This window comes from Crocodylus porosus, unplaced genomic scaffold (assembly GCF_001723895.1).
Source record: "Crocodylus porosus isolate Cpor-Errol unplaced genomic scaffold, CroPor_comp1, whole genome shotgun sequence".
In the NCBI taxonomy this organism is placed as follows: domain Eukaryota; kingdom Metazoa; phylum Chordata; order Crocodylia; family Crocodylidae; genus Crocodylus; species Crocodylus porosus.
The window spans coordinates 37,389,137-37,403,626 of NW_017728918.1; the positions used below are offsets into that span (position 1 = coordinate 37,389,137).

At 39.3% G+C, this 14,490-nt stretch overlaps 1 protein-coding gene across 6 annotated transcripts in view; it reads left to right on the forward strand.

Moving 5' to 3' along the window:
* ARHGEF10 (Rho guanine nucleotide exchange factor 10) overlaps window positions 1-14,490 on the forward strand; it is a 210,684-nt gene that overhangs the window by 70,666 nt on the left and 125,528 nt on the right. For 3 of the 6 annotated variants that reach the window (XM_019537490.1, XM_019537492.1, XM_019537491.1), the window contains exons 10-15: window positions 198-336; window positions 5,020-5,132; window positions 10,056-10,133; window positions 10,338-10,517; window positions 10,998-11,114; window positions 12,283-12,375. In XM_019537490.1, coding sequence (XP_019393035.1) covers window positions 198-336; window positions 5,020-5,132; window positions 10,056-10,133; window positions 10,338-10,517; window positions 10,998-11,114; window positions 12,283-12,375 — 720 coding nt within the window. The remainder of the gene's footprint in view (window positions 1-197; window positions 337-5,019; window positions 5,133-10,055; window positions 10,134-10,337; window positions 10,518-10,997; window positions 11,115-12,282; window positions 12,376-14,490) is intronic. The other 3 variants (XM_019537493.1, XM_019537495.1, XM_019537494.1) reach the window with 2 other exon arrangements.

A 14,490-nucleotide genomic window follows, 5' to 3' on the forward strand; every position in this document is an offset into this window, starting at 1 on the left:
AAAAAGTCAGAGGAAAAGAGATAATATTTAAGGTCCAACCTCTGTTACTAGATACTAGATTACTACTGTGTTCTCTAGGACGATGGCCATATTCAGACCTGAATTACTTGACAATGTTCTTTAAAGATTTATATTTTTAAAGCAGCATTCTGCTACAGTATGTTCTGTTTTACTCTTATTATTCACTGAATGTGTAGAATGTATTTTTTGCTATCTTGCAGATGCAAAAACTCATGAGGGCTGCTAGAGAAGGTACCAAAGATGGACTTGAAAAGACTAAAGCAGCTGTGAAGAAGGGTCGTTCATTCATTAGGACCAAATCCTTTATTTCTCAAGGTGTGTACTGAATGTATTTTATTGAAGTTGATAAAATACATTCTCTTTAAAAGCTGATTGTTAGGTGACTGTGTGATGTGCTCTAGCTCTGGATGTAGTTGGGATGCACCTTTGACAGACAGTCCCAGGGTGCTTCCCCACCTTGCCCATTCCATAGAATGGGCAAGCCTGTATGGTCAAATACTCTTGCATCTTAAGCATTGCAGACAATAAGTTGTTTGTAAAAAAGATTTTTTAAAAGGATATAGTATAAAAAAAAAACAAAAGCAAGAATAAGAAATCAGAATAAACAAACAAAAGAAAATACCAGGAGAGTAACCTGTAGACCTTAAATCTGAAGATGCAGTCCTTAGCCAGCTTCCGCAGGTTCAAAAGCAATTTCTCCCTCTGACCTTATTGTCAGAGCTTTCTGCAGTTTCTCTTGTCAGCTTCTTTACTCAGCCTAAGGGACTCCTGTACGTGGAAGCACTAAAGACAAATCTATGCTCTCGAAACATACTTAAGTACAGCTACCTCTTTGGCTATTCACGTAGTCACTTATTGGATTACAAGGGGGGAGCTCATGTTATGCCAGTAACTTCCTTCTCTGCAGAAGTGTACATTTTCCAGACTACAAGATTTTCCTGGTTTAAAAAAAAAAAAAAAAGAGAGACCAGGAGGACATGTGCATGCTGTCAGATATGGAAATTCATTAATCCAATATTGTGTCTTCCCTCCCACCAATAGTTTGACTAACCAGATTTCAAACTTCTTTTAAAGTGTAATTTTAAGGGATACAATAAACAACTCAAGTCAAAAGCTAATTCTAAGCCACTTATTGTTTTTCAGGCATCTCAGTGCCAAGAAACTCATTGTTTAATGTGTGAAAGTCATTATTATATTGTGTAGTTCTGGCCCTATTGTAACATATAAGAAATACATTTTATATTGGATACCACAAGGGCAATAAGGCAAGATAGAGCTTGATATTACCTTTACGTAGAGACTACATGTCATATTAGTAAAACAATTCAAGAAATCATGTAAGGCACTCTGCAAAACACCAGGTTGTATCAGGTGTCTTAGCCTGTTGCTGATTACCAGTAGGGTTGTGGGTATATGAAATCAGATTTGTGTTGAAAGCATACCTGACAGTTTGGGGTCTGGCAGATCTATGGTTGTTTTAAGATTTTGGATGTAACCATGAGGACCTAGGAAATCCTGGAATACTGAGATAGGCTTTTGGAATTACTATGTTAACTTCCATAGCCACTTCAGATTTTTTTTTTTTTTTTTTTTTTTTTTTTTTACATGGAGCAGTGACACCTCAGTGTTCATATACTGTAGGGCCAATGGTAACATGGGAATTATGGTAAAGGGCTGTTTTCCCACTTCCATCCCTCTAGAAACTCCAGAATATCAGTCAGCTGCTAAAGAAACTGAATAAGTCTACACCTTAAACTAGCTGTTATGCCTTACATTCTCTGTGCAACTGCCGTCACTGAGGACTCTGAAATAATCAGCAATAGCCCTTGACATTTTTTGTTTCAAACACAAAAGTAAACTGTGTCTCACCTCATTGTTTGATAATTTGATGAAAGCTGACTTTCATTATATTGGATGATGAGAAACACTGAAGCCTTGCAGTACCACCACCATCCAAGATGTAACAAACCAGTACTAGGACTGCAGATTAATTCTTTACTTTAGCAAGGCTTTTGATACAGCCTACCACAACATTCTCCTGAGCAAGCTAAGGAAGTACAGGTTGAATGAATAGACTTTAACACAGATGGAAAACTAGCTGGATCATCAGGCTCAGAGGGTAGTAGTTAATGGTTTCATATCTAGTTGTCAGCCAGGATCAAGTAGAGTGCCCCATGGGTCAATTGTGGGGCTGGTTTTACTCAGTATTTTCACCAGTAACCTGGAAGATGGAGTGCACCCTCAGCAAGTTTGTAGATGACACCAAGCTGGGGGGAGTAGTAGACGTGCTGGAGGGTAGGGCTGGGATTCAGAGTGAACTTGACAAATTGAAGGATTGGACCAAAAAAAATCTCATGAGGTTCAATAAAGAGAAATGCAGAGTCCTGCACTTAGGATGGAACAACCCTATTTACCAGTACACACTGGGGGCTGACTGGCTAAGCAGCAGTTCTGCAAAAAAGGACCTGGAGGTTACAGTGGACAATAAGCTGAATGTGAGCAAACAGCCCTTGTTGTGAAGAAGACTAACAATATATCGCGCTGTATCGGTAGGGGTGTTGCCATCAGATCAAGGGAAATTATATTTTTCCCTTCTTTTCAGCACTAGTGAGGCCACATCTAGAGTACTGTGTTCAGTTATGGGCCCCCCACTACAGAAAGGATGTAGACAAATGGAGAGTCCAGCAGAGGGCAACAGAAATGGTTAAGGGGTGGGGACACATGACTTCTGAGAAAAGGCTGAGGGAACCTGGGTTTATTTAGTCTGGAGAAGAGAAGACTGAGATGGGATTTAATAGCAGCCTTCAATTATCTGAAATGTGGTTCCAAAGAGGATGGAGCAGATTGTTTTCAGTAATAGTAGATAACAAGGAGCAATGATCTTTCAGCAAGGGAAATTTAGGTTAGATATTAGGAAAAATTTTCTCACTAGGAGGGTAGTAAAACAATGGAACAGGTTTCCCAGAGAGGTTGTGGAATCTCCACCCTTGGAGGTTTCTAAGACCTGGCTAGACAAAGTCCTGGCTGGGGTGATCTACTTGGAGCTGGTCCTGCTCTGAGTAGGGGGCTGGACTAGATAACCTGAGATCCCTTCCAACCTGAATTTTCTATGATTCTGCAAGGGTGGAGAGGGGAATGTCTCTTTTGTGCCATTTGAGAGCATGTTGAGCAGTCATTTGAACACTGATTTTTCAACACTAAAAAAAGCACTGAGCTGGAGATGCAGTCTGTGGAGGAAAGGTGCAGGGTTTGGGTATGAGTGATATGAGAGTGTAGCAACTACCTTCAGGCAGTGCCAAGGGCTCATGCCCCTCTCATCCACCCTATTCAGCAGCAGACCATCAAGATATATTTTGGAATGGGAATATCTTCATGAATTCAAGTTTATCCTTATCCAAAGTAAGTTCTGGGAGCTAGTCTGTCACATCACTCAAGGTGTCAGAAAAGAATTGTTACAGTTGCAAGGAAGGAAAGACTGATGTAGACATGATAGTGTCCATGTGTGGACACTAAATCATTCCTGAACATTGGCATTTCAGTACTATCACAATGGCAGAGGACATGCACGAGCTTCCTTGCTTATAAAAGTAAAACTTTGCTCTGCATCCATATTTATTGGAAAGAAAGATTTGCTATTTGGCCTTCATCAGGATATCTTGGATACATTGTACTTAGATCTCTTAGGGCTGTGTTAGCCCTAGCCATGTGTGGACTGTTTGAGGCCTCAGTCTGCTACCTAGTCAGCAGGGACCTGGTAAAGAATTGACTGGTTTTTCAGATTCCTTAAGTGTTTACATAGATCTCATTAAAGTACTTTAAGACCTACTTGCTTTTACTTTGCTTTATGTACCATTGCTTTACTAATACCTGTCTGTATACTGCCACCTATCACTGTATCATCTAAGTGCTTCTTACATAAAATCAGTAGTAATAGTAAAGCATATAGGGAGTTTCAGCCTTCTTCCATTTTAAGAGCAGGGAAAAAATTGCTAGAATTTTGTTTTGGTTAGTTGATTTACTTAGGTTTATTTATTTCCTGGAACTGTGGTAGAAAGTATTTTTCTAAAGAGGGAGATTTTAAAGCATTTTTTAAAAGGTTCAGATGGTAGATTCACTAAATTGGAATTGGAAGTTTGTTGCATAACTGAATCCTTTTGAGCCAGACCTGCTCTGTTTCCAGATGTTATATGCTTCTATTCTGGGCTATGAGAAGTAGACATACTATTTGTACGTTTTGTTCTCCAGAATTCTCTCACACTTACTATACCATTAACATGCCTCCATGGCGCCCTCTACATGTTACAGGTATCACACAATTACCTAGTTAATTGCACAGTTACCTTCAGACAAGCTACACATGCAAAATCACTATCAAACCATAAAAAAACTCCCAACAAGCTATAAAGGTAGGCCTCTAAAATGTGTACTAACTTTATAGCTGGTTGCGATCAAGCTTTAATTAGCATGTGTAGCAGGGGTGCACCATGCCCAGCTGGGACTGCAAGTCTTGCAGTTGCTGGGGACGTAAGCCTGCTCTGTGGGTCCTGGCAGCACCCCACAGCTGCTGGGACTCAGCATCCCACTGCAGATGCAGGATTGCCACAGCATGCCTCCCAGTGCCTGAACCCAGCTGAGTCTTGGCAGCCACAGGGCGTGGCTGTGATCACCCCACTCTGAGTCATGGGGGTGCATGGCATCAGGCGGCTCCAAGCTATGACAGCTTGCTGCTTGCTGGTGCAGGGGGAGTGCACTGGCATTAAGGCACAATGGGATCTGATTTATGAATAGCACATAAGATTCCATTGGGCCTATATACCTGCACATGTGGAGGAGGTAACACCACCAGGAACCCTGGTATTGTCACTGATGGAGCTGCATTTGTACATTACTGGCACCTTCCCTTAACATAGAATCATGGGTTCCTGAGAGTTCAAATGATATATATTTATATACTTATATATAAACTTATATATAAACTGACACTTTAATTATTTATAGATCATAGATTACCCTGTCTGGAAGAAGATGAATTACATTTATTCATTGATGTAGATTGTATGCATACAGAAGCAATTATGACTCCTATGCCTGAAGGATTATCACAGCAACAGGTATGCGGGTTCAGAAATCTGGACTTGTGTTTGTTTCTTCTCCCCTTCACTTAAGTACTAATAGTATTCAGTTTATTTCTTTTGGATATGGGTTGAAATTTAAGATGAATTAGGATAGATATATATGTATATAACTCCATGGAAATTGAGGAACATGCACAGTTCTACCAGGTCAGTTATTGGCCAGAGATGCAAAAAAAATTCTGTTGTTTAAACGTTCTTTTTCCAAATTAAGAATTGGAGTTACCATATTAACTCACATATAGCACACACAAATATTCCATAAATTAATACCTGGAATAGGGATTCATGGCTTTAAGAAGGAAATGTTAGGGAGTGAAAGCCTCCATCTTGCAGGAGCTAAACTGTCCAGCTTCTCTATGCTGAGTAGGCAGCCAGTGGTGCTTGCCAAGTTAGCTGAGGGACCACCTAGCTCAAGTAATAGGGCTGGGCAATTCAGCTCAGCCAGTAGTGTTAGCTAGGGAGCCTGATCTTGCTGGACCTGAAGTGTTTGGCCCCAGTTCTTGAGGCAGATAAGCACTGCATCCCATAGCAAGGGGGTTAAAAAAGTCACAACAGACTTTTGTTCCCTCCTACTGCAGATGCTTGGTTTTTCCCCCGGAAATAACATACTTACTAATATTTTCAAGGAAATATATTTTTTTCTGTCATTCTGTGTTCCAAAAGCAAGGTCTGCACTTTATTCAGGAGTGTGTGGTATGTGAGAAAATATGGGAAATATTAAAAATTAAAGTTAAATGAAAATGAATAGCTTTGAATGAGATGCACGTGTGTGTCGTAAGAGTAGCGCTGGGGCAAGGGGTGGGGGGAGGAGGGGATTAGAGGTATGCAAAACATTACTGTTGGATGAAGAGATATTACCAGCGCTCCTGTTTCTCCATTTTAAGTTTAGAGTATTGGCTGCACCATTGACATTTCTCCTGTTTTGGAAAAATATAATAACTATGTGCAGCACTGTGGAAGAGAAGATATTGCTATTTCTGGCTGAAATGCTCTGGCTGTTGTGTGCTATGAAAAACAGTTAAACAAAGCCTTGTAAATGAACAGACTAGTTAGAAGTATGCTTTACTATCTATGAAAATACACTCTATGAAATGAATAGTTTTGGAAGCCTCTTTGTTGCAAGAAAATGAGCTACTTTTGGAGGTGCAAAACACTCTTAATTCCTATTGTAGTCCATTCCTGAGTTGGTCAGCACCATGAAAGATTGAACACCCAGCACTTGAAGTTAGAGCTAACTGAAGTCAGGGCTAACTGGAATAACTTGTTCAAAGTTAAGCTTAATTCCTAGGAAGTCAAGAAAGTCACCAGCTGGTGGTCTAAGGCTGTGTTTTCTACTTGTTGACAGAGTGTTTAATATAATAGGGCTCTGTATCTTAATCAGGACCCTTTGACACCAATACACATTATAAATACCTGTCCAATATCATACGGTTTCACTTTAAGAAACCCAGTAGGCCTGCATCATCAACCCAAATTCTTCCTGCTTTATAAAAATGTTTCTGTCTTTTTAGATATCCAAATCCAATGGAATGGTCTTTATTTGTTGTAAATTATAATTGGTGTCTATGTCATATCAAGAGAAAGATATCTGTGTATACTAAAAAGTAGAATTTAAGTTCATTTTGGTGTATTTGGATGTCAGTATTACATGATCTCACCTTTTCAGTGCTTGTACAGAAAGGTTTTTACTCTGTAGAAGAAAAGTGGCAAAGATGATTTCTATATTCACATCTCTGTAAGCTTGGGGTCTGGTTCTAGTCCTGAAAAGAGCCACCAAGTTTATTAGCAGACAGTGCACAACTGCTTGCTGAGACCAACTGGCTGTTGCTGGTTCAAAGTACATAGCCCACACTGAGCTGGCTGAGGAAATTCATGCTCAGTTCGGCTTGATTTGGCAGAGGAAATTTGATGAGTGACCTGAGGAATATAGAAGCAGGCAGGTGAAAGCTGGCAGTTACACACTGCCAGAAGAGATAAGAAACTACCAAGAAACTAATCCTTGTACAGTGGGAGCCCTTTCTCTGGAAAAAGGAGTATTAAAATTTTCTGGGGACCATCTGCTGGTGGATAAATATAAGGGGAAATGTGGCCTCCAATTCAAAGGAAGCCTCCCCCCCCCCACCCCTTGTGACAAGGGAAACAAGGATAATATTAGTGCATTGAGAGTTTTGATTATGTGGATATCAAGAAGAAATTTATATGGTCCAGATGTAAATGGAAGGGTTTCATAACTTAAAAAAGGAATAGTCTGGAATAAAACACTGGAAATGTCATTAGTGAGGGGAAGTAATGCTTGTATCATTCTTTTGCCCATTTTATTCTTTTGCGTAGGTTATTATATTCATTATGTATCAAGCATAAAAATCCATATGCTTGTGATTAACATGCATATTTGTATCATGGCATGTCTTTGTGAATAAAAAATGAAGCAATGTATCTATAGGCTCTTGGTAATATTCTAAGCATGTGCTAGTGATACCATATGCAAGGGGCAAGGATTATTTTGAATTATGTATTTTATTGGACCAACTGTGTGCTTCACAAATTGGCTGGATACTAGTAACCAAGGCCTGAACACCTGTATAGATTTTAGAGCATGCTGTAACCTACCCAATTTCTGAACATCTTCCTACATACTACAGGTAATAGTCACCCTCCTCCCTTTTGATAGGTCTTGATCTCCCAGTAATCAAGTTTCTTTTCTTCTCCTAATTGTCTGTCTGCTACTGCTGGGAATTTCTTCCAATATTTCAGCTCTACCCATGCTGGGTAGAGCTGAATTGTGCTTGCTTCCCTCCTCAGACTCCATGAAGAATGCCTTGCATTGAAAGTTTCTCAAGCTTTATGCCAGCCATTCAGTTAGTCCAATAAAAGATAACACCTCAACAAAATCCTTGCCTCTCATGTAGTTCCTAAACCATCACAACTACAACATCACTCCAATGCTACTGTTATACCACACTTCTCTTTGTGAATATGCAACTGTCTGCCACTAGGTGGCATAATAGATACTGTTTAAAACTCATTCCTGCTTGATTATATCTATTTTATGTACAACATCCTTCTGTGAGTCTGGAAATGCAGGATGATGGAATTACTTAGTTTCAAGTAGTTTTAGTTCAGTAATCACAGTCTTCTGTTACAGTATTTTAAGGGATAAAAGACTTCTCCCATCTTGCTGTTGTAACAAAAATGTTAGTAGAATAGATTTGTGCATTACACAAATAAAGTAGACTTGTGCATAACACAAAGAATGATATGCAAGCAGTATTGTGTCTTTTATTATATGTAATATCATAAGGTAAAAGCTACAAAACATAGAAATTACAATATGCTCTGGAAGAAGGTTAAATGAAAGTAATATCTCATAAAACTCATAATTCCATCAAATTGTACGTGAATAAATAAGATTTTTTTTCTTCTTCTTGTAAACTAATACTTTCAAGATACCTGGAACAGAACATTGACCTATTTCAATACTTTTTCACTGGTAAACTTTTGTAAACATTTTTACTTTCAAGACCCCATCAGGAGCTTTTATTGATTTAAATTAGTCTTAGTATGTTCCTAAAATATTAAAGAGTAAAATATGACACTTGGAGGCTGATGTTGAGAATAGGACACCTAAGCTAAGTACATTGAGTCAAAAATCCCAAGGCTGGATTGATTCAATCTTTGCAGGTTAGTCTGAGCTGTGTAGATTGAACCAATAAACAAATGAACAGGCATTCACTTCTGATTTTGGCAGTGCAGCCACATGCGTACAGTAGCTGAGGCCAGAAGCTGAGGGGTGTTGGAGTATACCTCCTGGCTTGGCTGCAGCAAGCAGCCTTTGGGCCAAGGCTCGCCTCTCCACCCTGTGAGGAGGGGCTTGCAGGGGAAGTGCAAAGCATCATGGGCGTTAACTAGAATCTGGAGGGGATCTGAGACAAAAGTTGAATATACCAATTTAAACTAAATCAGTTCAGTCTGATACTCCATCTGTCCGGGTTTATCTTAAACTGATTTTGGCCATTTTGAAAGTGGTTTATGTATGCTGAACTTCTGTTGCGTTACAGATTTGAACTGGTTTTGGATCATTTATACTGGTTAATGTGTAAATTCTGTTTCTAGCTCTAGGGCACAATCTTATTCTGCCTGTAAGGCACCTAAGGATTTAGGTGCCTAAGTGTGGTCCTGTTTAACCATGCCAGAGTCCCTCATAGTTGTTATCATTAAGATAAAGTTCCAAAAAGCAGTGAACTGTGTCTGTCCACTGTTTTGATTAATTTCTTCAATGACCTGAGAGGCAGAATAGGTTCACACTTACAAACATAATACGTGAAATCGCATCTGACTCCAAATTTCTGTCCGTATATCAAGAAATTAAGGTTTCTGTTCTTGCCTGTGCTTAGAATAGAAGGTTGCCATACATACATTTGAAATAGAACCCAAATATAAACTTATAACATATGACAATCAATAAATAAAAGATCTATTTAATGGTTATATAAGGCACACACTATTAAAAAGTAATTACTTTTAGATTGACAGTACATTTCCTAAATGTATGAAAGGTTATAGAATGTATATCATTATAGTTTCACTCAGGTATTCTTGTTCAAATTTATCTCAATACAGGAGTTATTACCCTAATAACTTTATGGTTAACACTTAATGTGATTCATTCATTGTGTCTAAGAATCTCAACTCTATTTTCCTTGTAAATATAAAGGGAACAAGGACTAACATTTTTATGTAAATTAGGTGATTTGGCTGGGTTAACAGAAAGAAAAGGTATCAAATACCAAATGTCTATAGGATCTCTAGTAGTTATAATAAATCATTAAGTAAGTCTTAGAAATGAGGGAGGTAGTTAGCTACTTAAAGTTTTAGATTTTTTTTTATATCTTTAAATAGGTTGTGAGAAGATACATTTTGGGATCTGTGGTTGACAGTGAGAAGAATTATGTGGATGCTCTCAAAAGAATTCTGGAGGTACCTGAATATCTCTTGGCCTTTTATAGTTTGGAAAGTAATCAAATCTGTTTTAGAAAAAAAAAAATTAGTCATTAACTATATTGCGAGTACCTTGGAGAGGCATCATATCCAGTATGTTTTCTTTTAAGTGTTAGTAGGATTCTAGCTTTTACTACTTATGTTAAATTTATGTGTTTGTATAAATCTGCTTTCACTTTGCAGCAATATGAGAAGCCCCTATCAGAAATGGAACCAAAGTTACTGAGTGAAAGGAAACTCAAAATGGTCTTTTATCGAATCAAAGAAATTCTTCAGTGCCATTCAATGTTTCAGATAGCACTGGCCAGTCGGGTGTCTGACTGGGATTCTGTTGAAATGATTGGAGATGTCTTTGTTGCTTCAGTAAGTAAATCCATGTTAATGGATACATGGGGAGAAAAACTTTAAAAGATTATTTCTCTCTGTCTGTCTCTCCCTCTCTCCCTCTTCCTCACCCTTCCTCTACTTTCCCACCCCTCTTCCAACTAGTTTGGGTGTCTGTTATGGTTTCATGGTTGTCACTGCCATTGGCCATTGTTATAGCCCATGTATCCATTAGGGTAAGTCTGTGAAACAAATGGACCAACAGATTTCTTCCATTTGAAATTCACAATGGTTATGGCTTCCAACTGATGGACTTAACACACTTTAAGAGCCATCTGCATGTTGCATCAGTGGTTTTTCACCCCATTAATAAGGTCTTCATGGGTTAATGATATCAAGCCCTTCCTGTGAGCACTTTGCTTCTTACAAGACCACATCCTTAGGTGACAAAAATCCATATAAGGTGTCTTCAGGTGGATTTTTTTTAACAACTAAGGTTTGTCTTTTTCTCTGTTTCAGTTTTCTAAATCGATGGTGCTAGATGCTTATAGTGAATATGTAAATAATTTCAGTACAGCAGTGGGAATTCTCAAGAAAACATGTGCCACTAAGCCTGCCTTTCTAGATTTTTTAAAGGTCAGTATATTGAAGCTTTAAATTGTGGGTCAGAGGGATTAATAGAGGTTGCCCATGTTGTAAATTAGGGAAAGATTTCTCCAAATGAGACTGCCTGGAATATAATTAATGAAGTTGGCGTTCAGATTTTAGCACAAAAAAAAAACAAACCCCAGATAACATTTTCCAGGGTTGGTACTCCAAATTAAGGAGTCATAACCAGCTTTTTGTTGGTACTCACTGATATTAGGGGGATTTTTGCCTCCATGAGGCCTTCAATATGAGGGCTATAATCTTCAGTTCTGACCAAACAAAATGCGGTTCTTGAGGGTCAGAGCTTTGGGGCTCATGCACAGTTTCAAAACTGAGCACTAGAGCTGGTTAACATTCTTTGCCTTGTTTTGCCTTTGTATTGGTGGCTTCTTCCTTGGTTACGTTTAAATATAAACAGTTCAAAATATTTCAAAATTTTGAAATTTTTAATGCAAAATGGAACCTTTTTCAAAAGGAAGAAATAGCCATGAAATCTCCATTTTTGAGCTATCTGTCATAAGAGCCATATAGAGAATTCTAAGATTTTCCTTCTGAATGTAAAGATAACTGACTAAATAACTCTGTTTTTCTCCTTTCCATTGGTCTCCTTTGTTGTTACTTAAAGACGCTTATGCTTAAGTAGCCTTGAGATTATGACAATGTACCCAGGCTGCTTTTTAAAGTACAGATGCATCGAACATAGATATGTACTACTAGATCATGTGGCAAGACCTAGAACCACCTTAGTAGAAAATAATGAACTAATTACTGATTTACAAGATTAAATTCAAAACCCAGAAAGAAGCCCATGGAACTTTCATGGTTAAAGTTAAGCGCATTCTTAAATTAAAAGTAGAAATATGTTGTATTCCCATTTCAGGTTAATGTGACATTGCTGCCGTTTCATCCTATTTCCCTTGTTGTTTTGGGAGGCACTTTTCAGTTTGTTAATTTGCCATAGTTTTTTCATGGTGAGATTTTTTTTTCCTCATACGGGGCAAACTAATTTTTCTAAATAAAACTGGGTGGTGGTCACTCCGTTCTTGTTATGATGGACATCAGTGATACAGGAAATTCTGGCAAACACTTTAATCTTCCAAAAGGTAATGATAGACCTCCACTAACATGAGGAAATGGTGCAACTTTCTCATTACAGCAATGCCAGGAGTCGAGCCCTGATCGAATCACACTCTATGGGTTAATGATGAAACCCATACAGCGCTTCCCACAATTCATTCTTTTGCTTCAGGTGAGAACAGTTCCTTTTGTATTCTCTGTCAATACTCAAGCTCTGCTGGGATTATGTAGGATCAATGGTGTACTAAAGCAGCACATGAAAGTAGGAGCTATTCTTGACTTTGGGGAGCACATATGAATGCAAAATTTTAAGTATAGTTTCCAAATCCAGATGCAATGTTAACCAAGTAGATATACTGCAGGAAAATTTACTAGTGTGAAGGCCTGGGCAGATGATTCATTTAAACCAGAGCAACTGGCTGTTACATGAAGGAGCAGACAGATAATGTAAATCCATTGTTTATCTATCATTCAACTGTGGGAATTTTGTCCCTTGAAAGAATCAGTACAGGTGTTGTCTGTCCACAGACTACTCTATGCTTAAGGCAAATAAGCTGTCATTAGCTCCCCAGGACCCTGCAGTAATATGCTATATTGACTATGGCTGCTGTTACTCTGCACAGTTAACCTGAGATAACTGCATATCAATTGATCCTGGTCTTGCTATTATTTAAGATGGTGTGCAAAACCAATATAAATTATGCCAATGTAAATATGTTATCTGTAAAGTTTTGGATGCTTTACTTTTGCAGGTCAATAAATAGTTCTTCAAGTATTCTTTATGCACAAAAGCTTTTGTCATGAATTAAAATGCCTATTTGTTGCAGTTCTCATTTTAAAGGCCGCCTATACCACATTCAGATAAAGGAACAGTTGTTCTATGAGGGTTAGAGAGCTTGCGAGTCATCGTGCAGTGAAGCTGCAGGTCTTTCTGTATAGCTCTGAATTATTGTTCTTTTTTCGGTTGTAATTTCTAAGACCCCACCTAAGATCTGGTGCCATTGTTCTAGTTGCTGTTAAAAAGCATTTAGGAAAATATAGTGCCTGTACCCCTCCTTGGAGAATTTGGAATCTAAGAACATAATCCAGATGAGAATTTATGGCTAGCTATATATATGTAGGTAAGTGAGGAAAGATATATAGACAGGTGTCTAATTGGATTTTCCAAATGGCCTAGGCATCGTGAGAGTTAATGTCTGAATACGTTGAAAATATTAATAAGCATGTATAGCTTAACATTTTTAGGCACCGAATACAGACCTGACTTTTCACCACATGCCTAAATGAAACTATTTATCAGCTTACCTTTAAGTGCTTGGCGGGACCTGGGGGTAAAAGAAGAAAAAACAAATGGAGTAAGAAGCAGATTATACCATATAATACTACATGACGGACACAGATCATGTTAGTTCCAGGTTCCTTTTTCCTCTAAAGTTGTAGTGGAGAAGCTAATATCAAATGTACACTGCTCAGACTTGCCATTAGAGGGCTGGTGAGTAGAGGGATGTTTGGCCTGGCTGTCCCTGCTCTAGAGCAGGGAGGAGAGCAGTGTGCCTGGAGGCACAGCAGCATGGCAGGAGGTGGGGTATGGGGGTTTTATGTAAAAGCTAGTTATTTAAAAACCATTTTTGTCTGATTGAAATGAAATAAGAGATAAAAAAAATTAAGGACTCTAAACTCACTTGGTTCAATAAATTATGGGTGGTGGGAGAGGCCCAGGCCCTGTGGGCCCCCCTACTCAGGCCCCCAGAGCAGCCACCCCCTTTGGCTTGAGGCTGGGCAGGCCAGAATAGGCTGCAAGGCGGGGTGGAGAGAAGGCTATCCAACAGGGGGTTGGCATAGGTCTGGTGGTGGGAGGCACTACAAGAAGAGGTCTCAGGAGCCCATCCGCAATTCTCTGGTGCCCCAAGCATCTCATATCTCATAATGCTGGTTGGCTGAATGCCAGCCAGCTATTCCAGCCAGCTACTGAGCTTCCTGCTCTTCTGGGGAAGCTGGAGGCTGCTCCTGCCAGCAAGCATTGGGGTGGGGGGCTGTTGAGAAGGATGGAACTGGGGCTCATGATGCAGAACTTCACACTATTTGCTGGCTGACACCCCCTGCTCACCTCCCCAACACAGGGAATGGGGCTCAAGTTTTGGCCAGGGCCAGTAGCACCTTCTTTCTGGCAATCTTCCCAGCTACTCCTTCAACTTTTAAGGGTCAGTATCTTCTCTTGCAGCAGCTGGGTGGGTGCAGTTTTTCAGAGGAGCAGTTGGGGTGGGGGCATGCAGGGCAGGCTGCCTGG